At 34.9% G+C, this 25,831-nt stretch overlaps 1 protein-coding gene across 2 annotated transcripts in view; it reads right to left on the reverse strand.

The window, feature by feature from the left end:
• Positions 1–25,831, reverse strand: part of CNTN6 (contactin 6) — a 256,637-nt gene that overhangs the window by 186,839 nt on the left and 43,967 nt on the right. For both annotated transcript variants that reach the window (XM_032458065.1, XM_032458064.1), the window contains one exon: positions 18,931–19,065. In XM_032458065.1, coding sequence (XP_032313956.1) covers positions 18,931–18,985 — 55 coding nt within the window. In that variant the 5' untranslated portion in view covers positions 18,986–19,065. The remainder of the gene's footprint in view (positions 1–18,930; positions 19,066–25,831) is intronic.

The following is a 25,831-nucleotide window of genomic DNA, read 5'->3' on the forward strand; positions in this document are numbered from 1 at the left end:
GAAAAAAGAGAGAAGGATTTGGTGGTTGTCATTACCATTGCTCAAACTGCTGGGTTGCATTTATGACAGAAAACCTGACAGGGTAATGTTTATGATAGGAAATCTTGAAAGTTCACGAGACATAGCTAAATAATGTAGCTTGGGGTAGAGTCCATTCTGCCGCACGTGAAAAGATTTGATCTGAAAATAGGTCCACTATATCTTTGTATTTAAAGAAATAATTCTTCTCATTACCTCTCAGAGGGTGTTCTGCAGGCTCCCATGCCAATTAAAAGACATTTAGTAAATTGGGTGCCTCGGAAGAGATTACAGATTTGTTAGCTTTTTACCTCTGGCTGTAGCTAAATGAACAGGGAATTCTTAGGAGAAAAAATAAAGCCTTTGCAAAAGCAAATGTATTGTGTGGGCACGAGAGAAATGCCTCAAGCTGAGACTTTCAGAGAAGACCCATTTTATAAAGGGCTATATTAAATTAAGTAAGTGCTTGGAATCTCTGGAGAGAGGCACTGTGGAGATATTTGAATGAGCACAAAGTTAAGTAGCAATGAATGTAGAATTTCCTATTACTAGTATTTCCTCCAGTAGATTTTGTAAGCCCTGTGTGAGGCAGAAATATGCTATGCAACAGAAAATCGTAGAATATCAGAGATAGAAAGGAATCAAGAATTCTTACGTCTAATCCCATCAGTTTACAAATAAAGAAACTGAAGTCTAGAGAAGTAACACAGTTTTTCTGGTGGGAGCAAGTAGTGTCATATCTGAGATTAGAATACTCATCTAGTCCGTTTTTCTAGGTGCCTTCCACAAGAACAATAATGAGAAATGGGCACTTTTAGAGACTATTCTGCTTGTAATCCAATTTCCATGTTTTTGAAGTTTCTGCAGATGTATTCATTTTGTCAACCGCAAAGTAAAATGAAGATGGAAATAACATTAGCAGTCAAGCAATAAAAGATAATCCCAACAGAAATTCACAGGAAGGCAGTGTAACAAAGTGGAACAACTTTGGGTTTGGGGATTAGATTGATCTGGGTTCAAATCACACCTGTGTCACAGACTAGCTATGTGAAATTTAAGGGCTGTTGAAGTTCTCTTCATTGATTTCTTCTGTCTAAAATAGGGATAATAATGCCTATTTCCCTTTAGAAATTTCTGAGAATTAAATGAAGTCATTCCTGTAAATCAGTTAGCAAAATATTCGGCACATGTTGAAAAGGTTAGTAAGGGGAGTTATTTTTACTGGAGTTTTCACAATGAAGTCTATGCAAACTGCCAGATGAGGTAAGAGCATATAGGATAAGGGATGGATTTCTAAACAAGCCAGAGATGCAATAAACAGAACTGGACTGATTAATTCCTACTGCAAAGAAGTATATATAACCACTGCCTATAACTGTGGTGAAGATGTTAAACTCTTTCAGGATGAAACAAATAGAGTGATCCTTAAAAATGTCCTCTCTGTCAGATTTTCCTGGAGAGATGTCACAGCTGGCAGTAAGGCCAGAAGGAAATGAACATCTCCAGATAGGAAGACAAGTAGGTTAAATGAGCAATGGCACTGAGTCAGTTTGAGTGTGATATAAATAGTGCTGAGTTCTGTCTCTGTTTTGCAAGCAGAGACCTTGGCCTGAACTCATCCGCTTCTGGAGAAAGATCTTCCAGAAGGAAGACACGTACCTTATGTGAAATGGGCAGAGATTCCTGCCTCTGATGATGAATAGCCAAGTGAGACATTAACGGACTAGCAGACTGGAGGCCAGATGCCTCTAAATCGTTTTAAAAAAGAGACAGCTTGCCTCATGACAGGTCTGTAGATAGAAACTTGCCTTCTCTCCAAAGTGTGTAAGAGTTGCTTATTGAGAAATCTGACTGTGCTCTGTGATCCTCTGGGACATAGTTGATTCAGGGTTTTAGTGAGATGCTTAACATTTCAAAAGCCTGGGTTAAGTTGTTAGATACACACAACACACACATACACATACAACACATAAATATGGTCACCGCAGGCTGTCCCCACTTTTCACGAGAATTCCTAAACACTGTTAGAAATGGTACACTAAAGTAAACACAGAGTATTGAGTCAGGCAGAACAATCTGAAATGGCTGCTTACTTACAGTACATTGTTACAATCCACCTCAGTCTCAGTTTCTTCATCTAAAAGTTTTACTCTAAGGATTAAATGAGATACTAAGTAATCTAGAAGCCAGCACATTGTACACGCTTAATCATTGTTAGTCCCCTTCTTTCTTATCTTTCCCCTTCCAAATACACTGTTTTTGTATTAAAAGCCTGCTTTGTTTTTTATTTGTTTGTAACTAGTAGTATCTGCAGAAGCCAATATAATCCTGCTGTTTTTAGAGGGCCTTAGAGAATTTATGGAAGAGTGAATTAGAATTCAGAGAAGTGAAAAATATTAGGCACCTCTGAGAAAGTAGGTGCATAGTTGGAAGGGAGAGAAGTGCCAAGTTTGTGTGGTTACTCTTCCCAGAGGCAATAAGGGGAGTGGGTTTGATGGGAGAAGTCCTGGAGCAGCTGTCAACCTCCATGGAGAGACCGTCCAATAGGAGGTGGGTAGGAGTTCCTGGATCAGAAGCCTCAACAACTGCAGTAGGTTTGGATGGTGTGAAATCAGAGGCTGAGCCTTTGCTGGAAGACAAAGTATAACTAACGGTTGCTTAACATTAGGAGAGTTCTCAAGTCAAGAGTATACAGAAGTCATCCCTAACTGGGGGCACTTTTGCTCTCCGGTGGGCTTTTTGAGTTTGGAGACGTTTTTTGACTTTCACTGCTTTGAAGGGTGTTGTTCCTGGCACCTAGTGTGTAGAAGACAGGGATGGCACTAAATATGCTACAGTGCACAAGACTATTCTAGACAGCCAAGAATCATCTGGCTCAAAATCTGATTATTAGCTGGTCAGTAGTGTTGAGGTTGAGAAACTCGGGTTTACAAATTGGAGCTTAAATGGTTCTGTAGCCAAAATTTTGAAGAGACATTTTGGGTTACTGTATTTGTATTTTCTCAGTTCCTCCCAAATCTTTCTGGCACCTATAATGGTTCCTTCATTTAAATTTTGTGTTTATTCTGTGGTCATCACAATCTAGTTATTCACTTTTGATAATTAAGATGGAGCTGGATCCCCTTCTCCATTTTAATATGGGATATTTGATTCAGAGCAATGAGGAGTAGCCATGCAAAGCCCAGGGATCAAAGAAAGACATGTGACTGAGTTTTAAGATCTCATCCTTAGAGCTGCAAACACAATCTAGCAGTAAGTGGTGTTGGCTATCGCAGCTACTTCAGCTGTTAGTATTAATACAGCTCTTAGCACTACGTTTACCATGATCCCACTAGCTATCATTTTTTGAGCACTGTGCTAAGCACATTGCATTTCTGCATATCTGTACAAATGAATAGTATTGTGTAAAACTCGCTCTATGAACTATATGTTAAACCAATTATGAAGTGAAGAGATGGTGCTGAGAAAGGTGTGAAGCTTGTCAGAGGGCAGAGACAGGATTGTTACCCAGGTATGAACTTTTCCAAAGCCCGTGTTTAGAACATGGCATTGTATAGGAGGAAGGAGAAAGGAAAGGAGGAAAAACATTGGAAAGGTCATGGGGTATGCAACCTTCGATGCTCTTAATTTGATTCTGTGTTCCCTTGTGTTAGGGCCTGGATAATACAAGTGATATAGAAAGAAAATACTTTCAGTTTTATACAGATGTTTTACGTTTCACTTCGGTTATTATGATCTATGATACGATCTCAATCTGTATCTTCCTAGGATATCAAATTCTTAAAACCAAAGGGCTCTAGAAGTGTTTCTTCTCCCAAGGAAGCTTTCAATCTACATAGATGTTCTGGGTTTTAGAGTCAGTTCTGTTATTGTTAATATTTCTGTTGTTAAGCCTACTTTACTCATTTTTTGTCTATGTAATGTTGAGAGTAACATCTTTCCTTTCTGCTTAATAATTTTTTGATGATTAATTATGATAGTATAATTAAAGAACTTTGAATAGTGTAAGTGAATAAGAATATTAAAAGTATTCTTTTCTAATAAAACTTAAGATGACTTTAACATATGCAATAGATGTAACTTGAGAGTTCTAAGAAAATAACATAAAATAGCTAAGTATTTGATTATTTATCAAAGTCAAAATTCTTGATGGTATCTGAAAATTTAGAGTGGTCAGGGTTTACCAAATAAAGTGGAAGGTATGGTTCAGCTGTCTGATTAGCTTGGTGAGGAAAATGCCTCAGCTTCTCAAGTCATCTATTTAATTAGCACAGCTTTTAAAATTTATCAGTTTTTATTTCAAAGATAATATAAACTCATGTAGAAAATTTAGAAAAGTACAAAGAGGAAAGAAAGTTCACTGAAATCCTGCTACTCAGAATGACTTCCAATTCAGCTCTGAAACTTGACAATAAAGCTTCTTTATATTATTTTTAGCCTTTTGTTAAATACAATTTATGCTAAAGAAATAAAAATAATTCTCATCATTATCTGCAGCATCTCTGAAGAGCTAAATATCCAGTCAAAATCTGAATCATCACAAAGCATTGAGGATTAACGTTGGACGTGGACAGAATCAGTTGGTACAGTAAGTTAAGAGTGTCATTTCTAAACTCAATCTATGCTAAAATGCAACTTTTGTTACTTATCTGCTGTGTTTCCTTGAGCAAGTCATTTACCTTCTACAACTTTGATTTCCTCATCTCTAAAATAGGAATAATAACAATACATATCTCATTGTGTGGGGAATAGGTAAAGAACTAGCAGGAACTTGTAAGAACTTATCCCAAGCAGCCTAAGTGAGGGGTAAAGAGAAGAGAAAACAGAGTAATAAGAGTGGGAATGTGAGGAACAAGTGGTCTCATCTCAATAGAGTACCAGCGTGTTTCAGTGGAACAAACACTAGAGTGTGAGCACCTGGTTTGTGTTCATTTCCTTCAGGTTACACAAATAATCACGGGAAGGCACGTAACTCTGCCCTTCAATAACCTTAGGAGACGTCATGAGCAGTGAAGGAGATGATGTGTGAAAATATCCTCTATTCTGTATAGCACTGTATATGTCGCTATTAAAAATAAACATCCCTATAACCTTATTGCAGCTCGATACCCTCCTACACTTATTTGCGTTTTTCTTTCTTCGGGTTAAACCACTAAAAATCATGGTCAAATCAACAGTAAGTCAACCCAGAGGCACAGTGATATAAAGTACTCTCAGCCCTTTGTTCTTAAGTAGTGAAATAGCACACTCTCTAGTTAAAGCATGCAACTTGGGGAACTTTTGGGGATAGTGAAAGAGGTTAGAGCAGCTAAGTAAGGACTGCTACCTGAGAACTAAATGGCATGGGAAGACTGTAGGCTTCTACACACAGAAGCTGAGACAAAAAAAAAAAAAATCACTACTCTGAGTATTATACTTTGATAATAGTTGCAAAGGATATATTCACTATACCAGCCACACTATATGTGGAAAATCTAGTTCCCTGAGAACCTCAGCATTCATCAGACATCCCAGGGGAAACCACAGTATAGTGATTTGGATGTTGTTCCCCCACCAAGCATGATGGATTTGAATTGTATTAGTCAGGGTTAAGTCAGGAAAGCAAACTCACTATAATAATATAGTACAGAAGATTTATTTTGGGAAGGAGATCTTGTACAATTGAAAAAGAAACTGGAGTATTAAGGTTCCAAAAGTGGGAGTTGAAGGATTATAGTAAAATCACCAACAAGCCCTCTTGGGCACCAGAGCAAGTGGACAGGTCAGATCTTTCAAGTGGATCTGGAAAGGTCGCAAGTCCAGCTGCTGGAGTGGACATGAGGATAACTTTGTGTAGACTGTCTTCTCTGAAGCTAGAAGTGGGCCTGGGGTTGCTGTTCATCATCAGTGCCAGCAGCTGGGAGAAAAGCTCAATATGAAGAAGGAGACAGGGGCTAACTGTCAGCTTACCAACATGTCTCTCTCAGCACAGTTACTTCCATGTAGCTTTCAGGGAACCTTGTCACTTTCATCTTTGGAATCTCACCCAATTTCCCTTTTGTAATCAACTCCAATCTAGAGCCGTGCAGGGAAGGGAAGTCTCGGAAACGTACTTTTAGCTAAGCCAAGTTTGTTGGTGCTTCTTATCTCCGGATTTAGATTTCCCCTGATCATCACTCAGTTTTCTAATGAAAATAAGCAGTAGTGCACATCAAGAAGAATCAAACAATTATAGATTGGCTAAGTGTTTACATTCTTAACACATCAGCCACTAAACATGTATTTCAGGCTGTCTCCTCACATTAATAGTTTGTTTGGCGTGTCTGGGTGTCTCACTGAATTAACCAATTGACCACATTGACAGACAGGCAGACTAATCAATGAACTTTGAAAACTGGGCTTGGGAATAACACAACCTTAGCCATGGAATTGTAGCATTCAACAACTTGACGACAGCAGTAGAGCTTTTAAAAATTATTACCCATCTGTGACCAAATTCTATCAATGATATTCTTGAAAATAATTTCAAAATAACAATCAGAAAATGTGTGATGAAAGAATAGCACAGAGCAATTCACTCATAATTACCCAAGGGGATAGCATAAGATGAATAAATATAATTCATGGTGAGTCCCAAAGAGCCTTTCAGCTGAAAGAAGTGGTGTTGTCTTCGTATGTTATGTCAAAATATGGTAAAATTGGATAATGCTTTGCATCCTAAAATCATTGAATATCAGGACTGAAAGGGTTGTGGTCCTCTGCTGGTACAGAGATTGCAGACTCCAGTTATATCAAGGGCCAAAACGGAAATAATCTGAGAGGGTAGTCCCCAGGTATAGATTATAGTTCATGGTCTCACTTTTCTTCAGCATCTCATTTCTTTTCTATTCCTACATCCTCATTTGGAGTAATTTTGATGTTATAAAAATATAGGCAATGGGCAGATGCAAAGGAGTAGAATGTCCAGCTTGGAAGTAAACAGAAAAAGCTGGCAGCTGAATAGAAGATGATTTTTCTGGAACCAGTTCTCTGAGCAGCCCATCTGCATCATCAGTCCTCACATGCTTTGGGCTCTGGAAATGTGTTCTCAAACACAAAACATGATCCAGCTTTTACAGATATTTCATCACACAGCAACAAATCATTTGGCAAATAATCAGCTTCTATTTAAGATAGACTGTGAGTCTGGGTAAGAAGCAACATGAGTGCATGGCCATGAACTTAGATATATCAAATTACACCCATGGCCTTGGATTCAGTTTAGTGATGGGAACTGTATGAAGTGCAAGGACAGTTGGCACTTATTAAAAAATGCTGTGGCCATGCAGTTGATTTCAATAATTTGCTCCCAGAAAGTACTCTTCCCTCAATTATCAGTGATTCTGAATAAGACTTAGTGAAGAAGATGAGGGGCTGCACCTCTCTCCCTTTCCAGTTGTACCACTGCGGCTGTGTAAAGCTCTCATCATAGATGTAGTACCCCTGTGTCCTTTGATGCAAGTGCTTTCTGTTAATTCTCAAGCATGCAAATACAGGTAAAACACACTATCTAAAACAAACAAATATTCCTGCCCTTTTTTGAAATAGAAATTGTCATTGTTTCCTGGTTGAAAACTGATGCCAGAGCTGGTCAGAGCATTCAGGTAGAGTTTGTTTTTTATGCAAATACTGACTTTAGTTCTGTATATACCGTATTTCTTCACTGTGAGTTTCTGGCAAAGTGAACAGACAACACCTGTTGTTAGTTGCAAGTTTTAGGAAATGCAAGTTTGATTTTTTAATTACGAAGATGGAAATAAATTCTGTTCATCTGTTTTTCTTGTGGCCTAATACGTATATTTTCAGATTGAATTTTTTTTTTTTAGCAGAATCAAAATCTGATATCTTTGTTCCTGAAATTAGCACTAATTCTGTAGGGTAAACAAAATATCAAAATCTAAATTAATGCTAAAAACCCTCCAAAACAATTACAGTATCATCTCTCTCCGTCTCTGTAGAAAGTTGATATGTAATATATTGATATATAATTTATCTATTATGTATATTCATGAGGTCACCATGATCTGGGTCCCTAATAAATCTGTAAATATTGTATACTTCCACTGAAAAATGGCTAAAACGTTTTTTAAATGGTTCAGTGAAGCAGCATAGTATCAGATGTTTAACAACCACCTCTTTGGAAAACAGTTTTTGTGTATACATATGCATGTGTTTGTGTATCTATATACCTATGCACATGTATATATATACATATATGTTTGTTACCAGTTTTACTAATTCAGTGAGTATGTAGCAGACAATTTAAATAGAATAATACAATATACAAACCTGTTTACTATAAATTCCATAAAGGCAATTTATTCTCACAGAAGGCTTTTGTTAAGTTTTACTAAATGCTTATATCCCTAGCCAATCTCTTGTTGCAGTTCAACAGTGACTTGACAGCTGGAGTTGCATTCCAGTATACCTAAAATTGCATTCCAATACATTAACTCTATTCTAGGTCAATTTATTATCATTAAATCTGATATGTTATATAATCTTAAACTATTTGTTGCCCTCATACAAATTATTTCATTAGTGAAAACTCTTTCAGCATCAGCACTAAATCAAGCCCTGATTTGTAGCATTTGCCAATTTCTATGGTATAAATACTCCCATGGCTGATTTCAAGCTAAAAATGTGACATCACTGTGAATGAGGATTTGGGAAGAGACATATAGTAGTTCTTCTTCATGATAACAGTATTTCCACCATATAGGTATGCTACATATAAACCACTCAAGACCATAAATAATAGTAAAATGTAGTAAAGTAATTAGGAAGTAATGGATTTTGAATATTTATTACCTTTTTAAATATAATTATTTTACTTTTAAGGTAACATAATTTAACTTTGAAGAATGGCTGTGTTTTATAACTTGTTTACAATATTCCTGAGAGTAGCACTCAGGACTCAAGAGCTGCCATAATTCAGGTGAAGTACATCTCTAGCTAAATAAATTATTAGTAAGTATATATGATTATACATAAGTTTTGTATTGCATATAATTTACATATAAAATGAACAACTAATCTATGTGATTAGAAGTCGGATAGTGATTATCCTGTGTCTCAACAGTGATTGGCAGGCCTTCTAGGATAACAGCCACAGTCTGCATCCTGATTGGAGTTCTGGTTACATTGGGTGAGTTCAGTTTGTGAAAATTCATTGAACTTACATTTATACTCAATTCCAATAACCAAACTGAACGTGATTAAATCTGAATTGTGGAGTGTGGGACTTTGACACTGTTTTGAAAGGTCCTCCATGTGAAGCTAAGTTTGAAAACCAGAATGTTTCCATATAGATTAGGAAGGTCTGTCAATTTACACTAGTTTAAAATATACTAAGGCATTTATTTAAAAAAGTAAAAGAGGATGGAATGAATTATAATACAGTTACCAAAAAAATCAGCTATAGGTAACTGGCACATATATCTACAATTTTAAACAATATCTGAGTAACCTATAATGAAAAAGAACATGAAAATGAATATATGTGTGTGTATATTCACATGCACACACATTATATATATTGTAATATATATATTGTAACACTGTGCTATACACTAGAAATTGATACAGCATTGTAAACTGACTATACTTCAATTATTAAAATAAAAAAAAAAGTTATATGCAAGGTGTCAGGGGACCACGGAGGAGGGACACATAGCCAATATGGGGTAAGGTGCAGAATTTGGAAAAAAAAAATATGATTTCAAAGATGTTCTTAAGGTTTGCCTATATTTTCATGAAATAAAATACATTGAATCTGTTTTTCCCAGTTTTACCTACTTTTGCTTGAATCATGGTTTTGCAGTTGTGACTGCATTTCTACCCCAAATTCCTCTGTTAATCTGGTGAGTTGAGAATTTCTGTAAATACAGATGGTTTTCTGTTTCCCTGTCAACTCCTCCACTAAGGAGTTTGTACCTGGAGATTATTCAAGATGAACTATTTATGGTGAGGGAAGAAAATATTAGAAATTCTATACCTGTTTTGTCTAATACTTTGGTTAATTTTTATTTTTTGTGTTTCGTAATGTATATAATATAAATATAGATATGTTGGGTTTGTATGCTTATAATTATTACTTCTTTATTTGTTGGTACTAAAATTTTGGAGACTCTTTAAGTCATATTACACTCTAAGCAGAAGCTAGCCTCTACACACAATGGATACCAACTTGAGTCAACTATTATATAAAATTGAGTTTATGTCAGAAAGCAAAGTCTTGAATAAATACTGAATAAAGTTTTCATCTAAGTATTGAATTCTTATTATAACCTCTGCCATTTTCTAGTCCTATGGTCTTTGACGAGTCTTGCACCTCAGAATTTCAGATTCTCCAGTTATAGAAGAAAGATAATAATCCTCCCTCCCTGCTTTCAAGCACAGGTGAACTACTACACATAAATCACTTTATAAACTATGGAACACTAGGTATAAGGTATAACTAATCAAATATTAAAGCTTAGTCTGTTTTCCCTTTACAACATGGTATTCCATGATTATAAACTTATTTTCAATAAGAGCTAATACCATATACTTCTCAGAATGAGCATGTATTTGAGAAAAATGACCTCTTCTAAGCAAAGTGTATAGAATGACTCCTCTGAAGAGTTAAGGAGAAAGGGAATTATTGGTTAGTGGGAGGATTATTCAGAGTAGAGCTTACATCTGAACTTGGCTGAGAAGAGTTGGATTTGCCTTCAGGAAGGAGTAAATTGATCTGAAGGAAGACAGTGTACGTGGAGTCATTCATATGAGGAAAGACTTGGAAATTAAAAAAAAAATTCTGCCGAGATCTTACTAGTAGTACAATCTGACTTAAGTGAAGGATACATGAAGGAGAGTAAGGAAAGACATGGCTCATAACACAGGTGGAATTGAATTAATTGGAGAACTTTCAATATTTGTTGAAGGAAATTGAATTTGAATGCTTGATTAGACAGTTTGAACTTCATAGGAAATGGGATCTGTGAAGGTCTTGACACAGAGTAATGACAAAACCAGCTGTACTTGATGAAGATCTGTCTGCCCAGGAGTCTGTGTCAATAAGCTATGTCTTGGAAAGGATGTAGAGGATGCCTTGAAGTAGGGAGAAGTCTTAGGAGGCTACTATAAAAGACTCGGGCAGAGGTAATGGGGGATTGACTTCACTGATAACCCTAGAACTGGAAATGAATGAACAAATAAATCATGATGTAAAACACAACGTAGGTTTTCTTTTATTTGGGGGGGAGGGATTAAGTTTATTTTTATTTATTTACTTTTTTTTTTTTTTAAACAGAGATACTGGGGATTGAACTCAGGACCTGATGCATGCTAAGCATGTGCTCTACCAATGAGCTATACCCTCCTCCATCAAACGTTTTAAATGTTTAGATTATTTGTGACACAATATCAATTGGTATTTGCTCCCCAATAATATAAAAATAACATTGGCTGTGTGTTAAATATGCTACTTCCTGCACAAACACTAAAATTATGCCTGCGTAGGTCAAGTGTGTCTGAGCGAAGTGTGTTAGTTCACTTTACAAATTAGAACTAGCTTCATGTGTTCATTTTGTATCATGATTTGTTTTAAAAGCAAAAAAGTACCTGAAACCAAATTACATTTTGTGATTAAAACATTTGTGCCTAAAAATGGATTCTAATAATATGCAGTAAAATTCTAAAAGTTTTTGCGAACATTGAATTAGCCCCAAGTAGTCTTAGTGGCTTACTTGGAGAAGTCAAACATATATTCATTTATTTTAAAATATTTATTGAGTGCTTATTATGTGTGAGGCACTGTTCTTGGCATGAGAAATGCAGTCATATATATGAGTAAAAATAGTGTTACCTACATAGAGCTTGTATTCTACTAGATGTAGAAAGAAAATGGACAAGTAATAAACAAATGTGTAAGTAAGTTAATTTCAGGTAGTGACAAGTGCACTGAAGACAGTGCAAAAGGTTGATGGGAGTGACCGGGGCCAGCGCTGGGACCAGGTGCTGGCTACCTCCAAAGAATTCTAAGTGAAGGCCATTCTGTGGAGGTGACTGATCTGAGGTGAGTGTAGTGGAAAGAAATAGTTGTAGAAAGATTTGGAAAAGAGTGTTCTGGGCAGCTGAACAGCAGGTGTAGGGGCCCTGAGCAGAGAACAATCTTAATATTTCTGGGAGCTTAAGAAAGAATTATGGCTCTAGTGCGATGGAAAAAGGGGAGTTCAGTACAAGTTAAGATGGAAGAGGTTGACAAATCAGATTTCTGTCTAGTGTCTTGCTAGCCATGGTAAGGAGTTTGATTTTAAATCTCAGGAGTGTTTTAAGTAGAAGAAAAACTCTTATCAGTCTACCTATGCTATTTCCAACTTGTGGCATAGCTGTTTATGATACCCTTAAAATTAAAAAAAATTGCCTAATGCTATCAGCTCCATAGAAAACTTAGGCCTTTTTGTCAAAGACTTCAAGTTAAAAACACAGTTTCCCACATTCCCTTCTACTAAGGGCCTATATTCCCTATGAAATGTTTTGTCTGCATACCAATCATTTCCTTCCAATGCTGACAAAACAGAAAAAAAATTGTATGTGTTGTTACCAGTCTTAAAAAACAATTTCATTTAGAGTTTAAGAATCAATTACATTGGGGAAAGATTTGATAATCATACAACTACCTATATCAGTAGGCATTGCCTAAAAATGGTATTTTCAGCATTTCTAAATTGGACCATCTCTATTAGAAATTACAAAGGTGTCACTTGACTTAAAAGTATAGCCTGGTGTTCCATTCCTAAAGGCGCTATTATGCTAACAATAAATCTGAACAAGACCGTAGGCAGAGTGTGGGTTGTGATGTACTCAATATTCATCACACTCTGACCCAAAGGAATATCCATTATGTGCTTCTGGAATCCTTGAGCAAAGCAGGTTTATTACATCTGCCAATTTTCATGGGTTTGCTGTGTGATACATCGTCTTCTTTGAAGAAATCTTGGTCACGGTGCATATTTCCATTCTTGTGGCTTTCTTTCTCAGGTAGTTCAGTTACTCTGCTTCTCAATTCAATAGAAGGCTATGTTTCAAATAGAGTAAAATTCAAGCAATCATAAATACTTTTCAGTGTCTCCTTACCACAGGCCCCTGATCATGAGTATTTAGAAGGAAGTAGATTTTCTCCAGTGTCACTTTAAAGCTACTCCATTTGTAAGATGGCAAGCTTTGTAAAAGCACGACAAAAGAGGTTTTTTTTTCCCCCCATTGGTGTAATCCCTGAAAACAGTTTGATTCAAGTTTTAAGAATCAGTTATTTTGGGAGAAGCTTTGACAATAATATAACCACATTTATCAATAGACTTTACATAAAAATAGTGGCAGAAACAACATCTTATAATTTCTAGTCTCAGTTTATTCCTCAAAAGTAATTAATGCAGTGGGAGAAAGCAGCTCATTAGGCCCTGGTGACATAATACAATAGTTAAATGCCTAAAGGAGGCCTTTAATTCTTCTCTGTTAATAAATATGACTAGCTCTGTATTCACTTCCTTGAATTGTTCAGTTTCTCTATGGAAAAATCAAGTCACATTCTCATAAGTAGTACTTTTTCAGTACTAACCAAATAGATGTTCAGATCATAATTTTATAAAATATGGGTAGAAGTGTTCAGCCCATAGCAAAACAAATAGAAATGTCACACAGATAAGCCACTTGCATTTATGAACCACATGGCTTCATAAACCCAATCCAAATGGGTAATAAAACTACCATTTAAATGATAATATTTTTTTAAAAATAACAGACTTAAAGGAGAATCTGTTCGGCAGAAATTCTTAAGATGATGTAAGTACTGAATGTCATAGAAATAAAATTCCTTGTAACTAGTGATATTTGCTATTTCTTATTAGGTTTGAGCCAAAAAAACAGCCATTTGACCTTCATTGACACTATTCTTAAGAACTACAGAGCTTTAATTAGATCCTGGGTTTAAAACTGTGCCATCTCTAAGCCCGAATAACTCATAACATATATAGCACAAGATTTAGCTGATCATCGCTTTTACCCTATTAGTCAAGTGTTTAGTATTTTTTAAATTACCAAATTTTTAAAGATTTAAACTTAAATTTTGAAATCTTCTTAAAATTTACCAAATTTTAAGAATCACAAGTTTTTATCCATTTATTAATGTGGTGTCCAGTTATCCCATTAATGTATATGTTTTTTCCTACTCTGAGTCATATAGATGGTCCAGTAATTTGAGGGCTTAAAATCAACCTTCTGAGTCTGTATTAAACCTCTTGATGCTTTTTATCCTTCCAGAAAGAATTGTGCCTTTTTTTTTCATTCCTTTATTTGCTCTGTTCCTCACTTCCAGCAGGGAGTATACATTTCTCCCAAGTGGAATTCTATTTCTAATCTAACTTCTTCACTAATCTTCTCCGATTTACATTAAAACAACTTTTATTTTTAAAATTTTTTATTGAAGTATAGTCTCTTTACAATGTGTCAATTTCTGGTGTACAGCATAATGTTTCAGGCATACATATACATACATTTATTAGTTTTCATATTCTTTTTCATTATATATTACTGCAATGTTGAATATTGTTTCCCTGTGCTAAACTTACTGTTTCTCTGTTTTATATATAGTAGTTAGTATCTGCAGATCTCAAACTTCTAATTTATTCCTTCTCACCCCTTTCCCCTCTGGTAACTACAAGGTTTAAAAACTAATTTTTCACCTGTATGAGACAAAATTCTTTCCACCACAACGATCAGAATTTCAAATTAGACTAAAATAGGAAAAAAGGCACCTTACTGGCTTATATTACTTCAAGTTCCAAAGATAAAGTTAAGAAGCTGTGCCTTTCTTCCCTTAGATATCCTGCCTCTGTGTTACTAAATTTCCAAGTGGACTTTTCCTCCATAGTGACCCCTGGTACATCTTTATACTAACTAGAACAGCAAAAAGAGATTATCTTTCTGTCATTTTATTTTCACAAAAGCCCAGGGATTTGTTCAGATGTAATATATATCCTGAACCAAATAGTATGGTGAGGGAGGATGGAGTATGCCTGTTGACTGATCATGAGATTGTACCAGTCTCACTGAAACCACATGAGTGATAGGAAAGAGTAGCTGCTCAATAAAAATCAAATATTCTTGTCAGAGGAGACAGAAATGGATTGAGGGCTGACAAAAGCAGCAGGTGTCCTCTTAGAACATTTCTATGTTATGTACTCCCTACTATGTTACTCAAATAGCAACTTGTACTTTATTGAAATTATCGACTTGCTTGCTGGTTTCCATTTTTAGGCTGTTGTCTGAAGAGGGCAGGGACCATTAGCCCTCTTATTGGCTAATCTAGCTCAGTGCCTGGCACATCTCAATCAATTTAACACTTAAACTATCTGTTGAATTGAATGGAATTGCTTTATTTAATTCATTTGATAACTATTTACAGACCATCTGCTAGGTGATGGAGAAACAGGAAAAAAAACAGATGGAAATCTCTGCTCTCATGGAGTTTACATTCAAATAGGGCATAGTTTGAAACTTTTAAATGTTACTGGAGTTCCATATCTAAAATTCTATAATAATAACATCATAATAGAGGGGCAGTGGTATAGGGATAGAATGGACCAGTTGTTCCTTAGAGGAAATTATATGGCTAAATTTTCTCCACTTAATGATGTTACAAATAGTACCAAAAACACCAAATCTAATTCATTCATTTGTTCATTCAACAAATATTTACTGAATCTCTACCAAATGCCAGGAAGATACAGTCCTGGCTCTCCAAAGCTTGAAGGTTAGTGAGGATGAAACATACTGTATTCATTTCCTATGGCTTCTCTAAAAATTGCTACTTGATGGCTTAGAACAACACACATTCATTTTCTCACAGTTCTGGAAGTTTGAAGTCCAAAATGAGTTTCACAAGATGGAAACCAGGGTATCCATAAGGCTACACTCCTTCCAAAGGATAAAACATCTGTTTCTTTGCCTTTTTTAGCTTCTGGAGCATCAGTCCTCTCATTTCTGGGCCCATGATCCCTTCCTACATACTTAAGGTCAGTAGCATAGCATCTTCAAGTCTCTCTCCTCTTTCTCTCATATAGCCTTCTGCTCTGTGTCAAATCCCCCTCTGGCGTCCTCTTGCAGGGGAACTTGTGATTTCCCACTCAGATATTCTAGGATAATCTATTCATCTCAAGACCTTTAACTTAATTACATCTGCAAAATCCATTTTGCTATTTAATGTAAAATTCACAGGTTCTAGCTATTAGGACCTAGATATATTTGGGGACAGTTATGTAGCCTACCACATACATTAATGCAGTAATTAAAAAGTATAACTAGCAACCATGTTTCTTAATTAAGTGGATCTTGATTTTCTTATAATATTTTAAAAATACTGAAATAGAACAATAGAACTCTTAATACTCATCATTTCAAAAATGTTCCAGAACCTTAATGTTTGTGTAGATAGATTAAAGCTCATGGTAAAGGTTTAAGGGCCAATGTCCATAGCAAAGATGTTAGAAGAAGTAAAGTTAATTAAAAGAAAAAAATACAGGAGAGACTGGGGGCAAAATTTTAAATTTTAATTTAGAATCTGAAGAGATTTAAAATGTCAACATTTTGAAAAGAATGTAACAGTAAAAATGGAAAGGAAAAAACACATAATTGTGAAAGATTTGGTAGTTTTTCAGTACAAAACAAAGCTAAGTCTTGGGAAAACAAAGAAGATTATACCTACACACACACAACACACACACACACACACACACACACACACAGAGAGAGAGAGAGAGAGAGAGAGAGAGAGAGAGAGAGAGAGAAATAGCACTATATCATTAGGGAATCTAATTTTCTAAACTACCATAGTACCTGCAAGTAGAGAGAGACACCATGAAATCTCTAAAAAACAAACATTTAAAGCAATGCTCTCATGTTTATAATTATCAGCATCTTACCTCTGGGGCAATGTTTAACTCAGATTATGTTATTTAAATAGCTATGGCTTTTAAAAAAAAAGATACAATCTGTTCTTTCACAAAGAAATTGTACACCTGGGATATATGATTATTTTTTCCCTTTAGGATAAAGGAAAAGGACATATTGAATCACATCCAATTTAGATAAATAAAACTTAACAGAAGAACTAGAGACTTTCTCAGATCTGTTACATGCACCGAGAATAATAATTTATTTTAATTTAACATAAAATGTCTTTGAGGGATACTATGCTGATTCAATATAGATATTTAAAGAGCAAAATGTTAAAGTTAAATTTTGATAGGAAGCTGAAATTTGAGGGTTGGGATATAGTTCTTATTCACATATGTATAATTTGGGGGCACCTTGATGACTGCTGTTTTTTCATCTATGAAAAATACATTGTTATTTAACTCTGATTTTTTTGTTACAGAGAGTTAAAAGTGACTCAGATCAAAATAGTGTAATAACTTTGAATAAATATGATTAACACTTCTTGCCAGTGAATTCTCTAGAAGTGAAAATACCTTTATTTATATGGTTTTCTGATTCTAATGGTTGATTTCTGCATATTTTAGCCTTCTCATAGCTTTTTAAGATTATTATCTTTCCAATTCTTGGAATTTCTATTAATATATATCTTATAATTACTGTGTTTCTGGCTTGTAAGTTACTATGGTTGTTCCTGTTTCTCCCAATATATTAGGGCTTTGTTATGAATATATGAAACTTCAATACTACTCATTACCTCAGCTGATGGAAAGCAGTATGATGTGGTAGAAGAGCTGCTCTTACAACCACATGACCCAGATGACATCCACAACTGGCAACTCACCAGAGGTAAGCTTTACAATTCAGAATAGAATTCTTCCATGTCCTTAACAGACTATGGTGGATTATTTACAAAAAGATCTGCTATTATTCCCATTTACACTGTAACTTTGTAGCTTTTCTATTAAGAGACTGAGTATATTTTCATATCCATTCAATTTGGATTGATCACGTGACTTGGAATGGGTAAAAGAATGCAGTGCAAATAACACTGTGTCAGTTACAAGCCTTGATATTAAGAAATCTTGCACACTTCTGATTTCTCTTGGAACCCTGATCAGGCACTATGTAAAGGAGCCCAATTCTCAGAGATTGAAAGAATACTTGGCCCAGAGCATAGGTATCCCAGTTATATCACTGAGAACTTCCTAGGCTAGCCTGATCCCATGTGACCCAGTAGCTAACCACAGATCTAATACACTCAGACAAAACCAACGGAATAGCCCAGTTGAGCCAATTTTAAATTGTCAAGCTACAGACTTGTCAACTAAATACAGGGTAATTTATTATTTTAATCCACTCAGATTTGGGATGGTTTGTTACATAGACGAAGCTAACTGATACATAGACATCAATATATTTAGGTTGAATGAATGAATGTATTGTTGAAATGGAAAGGAAAAACATTTCTGAAGTTATTCTAGTTCTGACATAACATTCTATATCACTTTTTCTTCTATATTAATACAGTTTTTCTTCCATACCGAACGCTAAATTTGAGGGAAAATATATATTTCAATTTTAATGTTAAAAATTTCACTGGAAAGGAAATAGAAAAGAAATATTCTTCAGTTGTTTACTGATGACAAAAATTATTTAATCACTTATTTTAGTGTAGAAATTTCATGTTTAACAATTTATAATCGAAATAATCTTAGTTTTGTTTAAAAATAGTGCTTGATATATTTTTTCAAGAATTAAGCTCCCTGTGTTATCCATAGAGATGACCTTCACAATTTTGTTGATCATTTAGTCATTTAAGTAACGTATTATACATTTGAAAATTGCTTCACCTGTAGAAAAAAAATAAAATGCCAATATATTATCAATCAAAACTCATAATAAAAAACACTTTACCTGCACAAGCACTTATGAGTGGCAGCAGAATTACCAGTTTCCATAGCAACCTCATTTCCACTTCTTAAGGTCAAAATTTCTCCCATACAGTCAGCCAGAAAAAAATGTCTGTCTTCCAGTCAGTATCATAAGAGTCTGAAAAAAACAAAATAGTCATGAAATGAGAAATATACAAGCATGCATATTCTAAACGTATGTGAATTATTGCATATTGGTTCAATTTAATATTAAAATATTATTAATCCAAATAAAGTAACCTAAAGGTCTACTTTTACATATACGTGTATTTTGCAAAGTTTCCATAATTTCAGCTCCTATTTTAATAATTTCAATTTACACCTTAGATATACATGTAATTTGCTGTAAAATTTGCTGTAGTGGTTAATGGATTGGAATGTGATCCAACTGAATCTATTCCATGTGAATTAACACTTTCATGAGTATAATTTTAAATTCATTTGTTTTTTGAAATGTTAGAGAGGTTTAAAAACATAATAACCTAATTCTCACAATTCTATTCTTGGCCTTTATTTTTTATTTTACACCATTAGGAATAAGATGAAATATTGTTCTATCTTATATATATTAACATTGATTTTATACATTTCATAGATTTTTTTTTGTAACTTTGTCAGATTTATTGCAACAAATTTCCTATTTGCCATTGTATCTAGAAGATTTTTTAATGTACAGAAATTAATATATTTTAAAAGTTTGTTCTTTGCTTTTCATGTTCCAGTAGTATTTTACTGTTCTTAGGCCATAAAAAGATTCATCTGATTTTTCTTAAGTTTTTTTTATAATTGTGTCCTTCCATTTTACTTTTTAAACTGTGTGAAACTTCCTTCTGATATAAAATTTGAGTGAAGATATTTTCTCTGCTTTATTTGTTGGCTTAAAATTATTATCTTAGCCCTACCTAGTGAATAATCTTTTTTTGTTCTCTCTACTAATTTGGAATACAAATCATATAATATACTAAATTCTTATTAGCTTATGCCTTTAAGCTATCTAATATTTTTAGAATTATAGCTTTTTAATATATTTAATATCTGATAGGAGTTGCCTGTCATTGCACTCTGTTTTCAGATTTTACTTGATACATTTCATACATTTTTTTAAGTGTTTATTATCAATATTGTTGATAATATTCATTAGGAACATTATCTTTTCTAATGTTACTATAACTAAAATTAATATTGTGCTACAAAATTTCTACAGGAAATTAATTTCTCCAAGTCTTATTTTTCAAGTATGAGACATATATTTCCTATGTAATTACATCATAATTTTTTCTAATTTACTTTGACATTTAAGGTTTCCAATCATAAATGAAATCAAGATAAAGTGTTTGTTTGGCTTTTACTCCAAATGAGAAATCTAGTAAAAGGTTCATAAAAGTCATAATCTCAAAAAAAGTATAGAAAAAGTTCACCTTCATCGAATTTGATAAAATTATTGTATATCAAATGATAAGATGCTTTGTGAACTTATAATTTAGTGGAGATATATTTTCTTGCAAGTCAAAAATATCTTCCTAAAACAAAGATTTGGTCCAATTATGCAAGTATTTTAAAACCTTTGATCACTCTCCATTGCATCAACATCTGAAGTCTTCTGAATGGTGTTCAAGGTCATATAGAATGAATTTCTTTCTGTCCTTTTCCAGTCAGATTTCTCAGTAAATACTTCCAGGCTAGTCTCACAGATCTACTCTCTATTCACTTTGCATATGCATCGTACATTATCTCCATATGGATGCTTTTTGACTTGCATAGAATTCCCCCTTAGGATCTACAGCTCTCTGAAAAACCATGTGGTGGTGACATAACCATACATCCTTATTTTCCCTGAAGAGGATCTGTTTACACAAATATAATGCCACAACTAGAAACAGTACCGCTCTTCCCCAAAATTCCTAGTTTACAAGATTAATTATAACTTATAATTATCTACTTATTTGATGGACATTCATTATTTTTTTTTTTTTACAACTGAGCAGTTCTGCCACCCTCTTCTGATAAAAGCCCTGTCTTTTTTTGTTTTTCATTTTTCTTTTTCTTTCTTTTTTTTTTTTTGAGGAACCATCTCCCTACACACCCTCAGTCCAAAGAAGTAGAGTGATATTTCTTCTCCCTCCTAGTGCCAGGGATGAGGATGTGACCAACAATATTTCAATCAGGAATTCATTCCCCTGGCTGCAATGTTTTTATGGGCATGTGACCTAAGCCAAACCCATGACAACAAAGCCAAGACTTTTGTCAATAATATTAGGATAGTAAAGTTGCTAAGATATAAATCTGTTGATCCAATGTAATATGACATTTCACAGGTACTGTCTTGACCCAATTTTGAAGACATGGCTAAAAACTCCCAATTCCCTTTGGTAGACAGTTTGTTAAGACCCCACCCCAACTACTTCCCTTATAAGGCAGTAACATTTCTGGCTTGTAATCCACAGAAGCCTAATTTCCAGAGGCCTCCAGTTATCTAACAACCAAGAATAGCCCTTTTTCCTAGAGCTGGTAGAATTATTCAAAATACCCAATGTCCTGGAAGTCCTCAAAATCCAGCTAACCCTTCCCTATTTGCCATACATAAGCTGATATTATCCTGTCCTTACATACTTGACATATGTAAGTCCCAGCTTGCTGTTATCCTGTCCCCAGGTGTGCTTCCCTGCATGCCCCATCTCTCAGTTGGCTCTATAGGAAATAGGAGTTTTGCTTCGTGCATCCCAGTTTCACATATCTGAGTGTTATTATGGCATGTTTCTCCATCTAAAGAACCTATACTCATACGTGGCATCATGAAATTATGAAATTCCTCTCCATGTTTAAAACCCGGAAATCCCAGATGTGAGTCAATAAGACAAAACTTTTTCCTAATCCAGTTTGTGTTGTATTTTTGTGTCTTGCAACCAGAATCATCTGACTGTTATATTCATTCTTCATCCTGAATTTATATGAACATTTTCTTAAAGACTCTAGAGCAAACTGGCATGATGTATACCCCATGAGCCTTGTATTTATCAAAGGCTGCATTATATTGCCAGCATTTCCATAGCTTACCTTGAAGATAAAACCGTATGTAGCACTTGCTCACAATATATAGAGTGGTATGTAATGTAAGGCTCATAGGTATTCATTGAGTATGTGTTTAGTTTGCATTTGACAATCAAACAATCTAGTATTATGAAGAAAAAGACTAAACTGGGAATCTAGAGACACTGCTACAATTGTCTTTCTCTTAACCAGCTTAGTAATTTTGGGTGTTTCATTTATAATCACACTGATTGTCAGCTTCCTCCCATGAAAATGGAAGGGTTTGACCTAGAAATCACCCTTAAATTTCTTCCAGCTCTAATATTCTAAGATTGTTTGATTCAACCCAGTGTATAATTTCATGGCAAATATTGCCCTTTACCATCTGATTGCTTATCAACATCCTGTAATGAGGGCAAAGCCCAGGAGATATTTTATTTGGCAGTGCTCTATAAAGATAGCCTAAATAGCTAATATTTATGCATCAGTTGCCATTTGTAGAAGTTCCATTTGTGAAAGTTTAAATTGCCTGAGGTAGGAGAATACACTGGCTCAATGAGAACAATCCAAATAAGAAGAGTCTGGTTATTTACTCACAGCAAAATGTGGTAGAAATTTAGTAGGTAAAATTGACATGCAAAATAGCCATGGGAATTATTTCTATTTTCCTAGAATCCTAAAGATTGCTGGAGGCAGAATAAAGGAGGAAAGTATATAAACTTAACTTAAAAGAACTTCCTGAAACTCTAAAAAAGTTTCAGAAATGCACCAGCAGCACTTGATTTTAGATGAAGTTTATAAGCCATGCAATCTTTTAAATTTCATTTTGGCCAAGAGAAGTGGGTGTCTTGGTTCATGACCAAGCTTCTAAGGTCATTGTTCTATAATAACTGGACAGACTTGTCTCCTCCAGACCATATGTGTTCCCTTTTTCTCTCATGGAATTTCTCAGTGCAAAAGTAACAATTTCAAACACTACAACTCAAGAATATGTATAGGTCTTATGATCCCTTCCGTGCAATTCCAAAAAAATTTTTTAAACCTCTGAAAGTTGAAATATTCTCCTAAGTTGTTAGGTGGCAAAATTCATTTTGTGGTAAAACCAGTTCTGAATTAATGTGAGGTTGTTTGGTCTGTTTTATCCAGCTTTGCACGAATACTTAGGTTTTGCTGCTAAACAAAAAATGTCGGTTGATGATAGAACTGTTGCTCACTGAAGGTATTGTCTAAATGCATGTAAATTTGTGCCACATTTCCTTTCTAAAGGCTAAATTAAGGATAAGCAAACTATAGTCTGCTGACCAAAATGAGTCTTCTGCCTGTTTTTGTAAATAAGGTTTCATTGCAACACAACACAACCACCTATTTATATATGTACTGTCTGTGGCTGCTTTTGTGCTACAAAGGCAGAGTTGAATAATTGTGCCAGAAACCATATGGCCCTCAAAACTGAGAATATATACTATCTGGCCCTTTACAGCTTTAGAGCTTCTGGAAGTTCTGTTGCTGATCTCTGGTCTAATACATTCTAAACTCTAAAAACATTTGTCTCTGATTATTTCAGGTAGAGGAATGTGGAATTGTATTTCTCTAACGCCATGTCAGCAAGAATTGCGCATGTTTAGCAAAAAACAAAAAAGAAAGGAAGAAAGAAATGGTTCTTGATTTTGAGGTAACCTTGGACTATGAGTGGCTGGCCTTAATACAGTCTCTTTTTACCACAGGGCCATTGATCAACATCTGACCCCAAAAGGCAGATGAGAGAAGAATTCAGAGATGATTGTCATGACTGTGAGATTACACTGGACACTAATTGTTCTTAACCTACACAGCACAGTTTCTTTCTTTGGTTCAGAATAATCCTTTTTAGAAATAGAAAGGCATCACTCAATCTATTTTCTGGCCATAAAACCATCAATCAGTCTATAAATGTGATACAAATGCTAGTAAACAGGAATGATTAAGGAAGTCAAGTATTGGCTAGACTTCAGGCCACAGAATAATTTTGGGAGGTTGTTGCCCTGTTAAACTGTGGTGTGCCCAGCAGACATGGGAGACAATGGGTGTTACCAAAAGAGAGATGCCATGCATCTCTGCTCTTTACCTTTTACAAAAGAACTTTCCAGTGTCTCTTTGCACTGAGAACTAGCAACATTTGCTTAAATAAAAAGGCAGGTGGATGTGCATGTATAGCTCTGTAGAGCCCTTTGAAAGATGCCCAAGAAGGATTCTAGTTGGAACTCACCAACTACACTTCGAAGTTAGAGAGTGCCTAGATGGCCTAACACATAACATTGCATGACAGAAGGAAAACATGGGGAGTTATTCTTGTCTAGCTCTCTCAACCTGATATATCTATGTGACACCAATTTGGATGCTGAAGAATTACGTTCGTTAATGCATAACAGTTTATAAAAATCCTCATGTCAATTACAAATAATATCTGTTTCTCTCCCCTTTTGCACTAATTGAAATGATTTTCTCACTTTGGTAGTAGGAAAAAGAAGCTACTACTAATTGGTCTTAGTGATCACTGTAAATACAGGGTAATAGAATGACCAGTGTTGGAATATTACCTCATATTGTGGCCAACTTCTCGCTGTGTGTCTTAATTGTGCTGCTTTAGTATGAAAGGAAATCACTGCTGCAAGTGCATTACCCTTAATGGGCTTTATTCTTCCTGTACTTAACAGCAACATTGCTTTGACATTAAAGAATTCTGTAACAGAAATTAAGATCCATTTTCAGATGGCATGTTCATCATCAGAACAAATGTGCTCAGCACTAATTGCCCTTTTGTTTTTAATTGACCAGTTAACTGCATTAGGTAAATTAAAAATCCCAAACCCATTTTCTTCAGGTAGCCCCAGTGTTTTATTTCAGTATGATAAAAATCCATGGCCAGATATAAGGGAGGATGCTTAATAATTTTACAGCATATTTCCACCCTCAGCATTCATGGAGTTATTTACTATCAAACTAATCAATAATAAATTTAAAAATGAAATATTTATGATCTGAAAATATGATTTAGACTAGGAAATCCCAACTGCCATTAAGTCAGGCAAAGTAGCAAGATAAATCGTGCCATCACAGTCTTTGTTTTCAGAATATAATGCTATCACTTATGATAATTGTTATGCCAGCTCTCAAAATAGGCAGTCATAATAGATGATAGATTAGTAGAGAGATATAACACAGCGTGTTTAATGCAATCACAGAAGAAGCATCACTTCTTTTCTTAGAGGAGGCATGATTACATGTTAAGTTGTTAACAGCATGAAATAAATGCAAATATGTTTGTTATGAAAATAGTTTGAATCATTTCTACATTTTTTTTTTATCAGAGCAGCCAAGCTGGAGAAGTTAACTTAGTCATCAATACAGTCTGTCTCATATGCCTTTTGCTTGAGGCAGTGGAGTCTTGCTGAAGGAGACCAGCATGAAGAAATTAGTTTTTTAACTGATAAGAAATCGTACTTTCAATGAATTTCAGAATTGAAAAAAACGACAACCTTGCTTGACTTACGATGGGATTATGTCCCAATAAACCCATCATAACTTAAAATATCTGAAGTCAAAAATGCATTTAATGCACCTAATCAACTGAACAGCATAGCTTAACCTTGCCTGCCTTAAATAAGCTCACAACATTCACATTAGCTTACAACTGGGCAGAATTGTCTAACACAAAACCTCTTTTGTAGTGATGTGTTGAATATCTCTTGCATCATGCGGAATACTGTACTGAAAGTGAAAAACAGAATGGTTGTATCAGTTGTTTACGTACGTGATCGGGTGGCTTACTGGGAGCTGTATCTGCCCAGCATCATGAGAGAGGACCATACAGCATATTG

Source organism: Camelus ferus, chromosome 17, assembly GCF_009834535.1.
Source record: "Camelus ferus isolate YT-003-E chromosome 17, BCGSAC_Cfer_1.0, whole genome shotgun sequence".
Classification (NCBI taxonomy): domain Eukaryota; kingdom Metazoa; phylum Chordata; class Mammalia; order Artiodactyla; family Camelidae; genus Camelus; species Camelus ferus.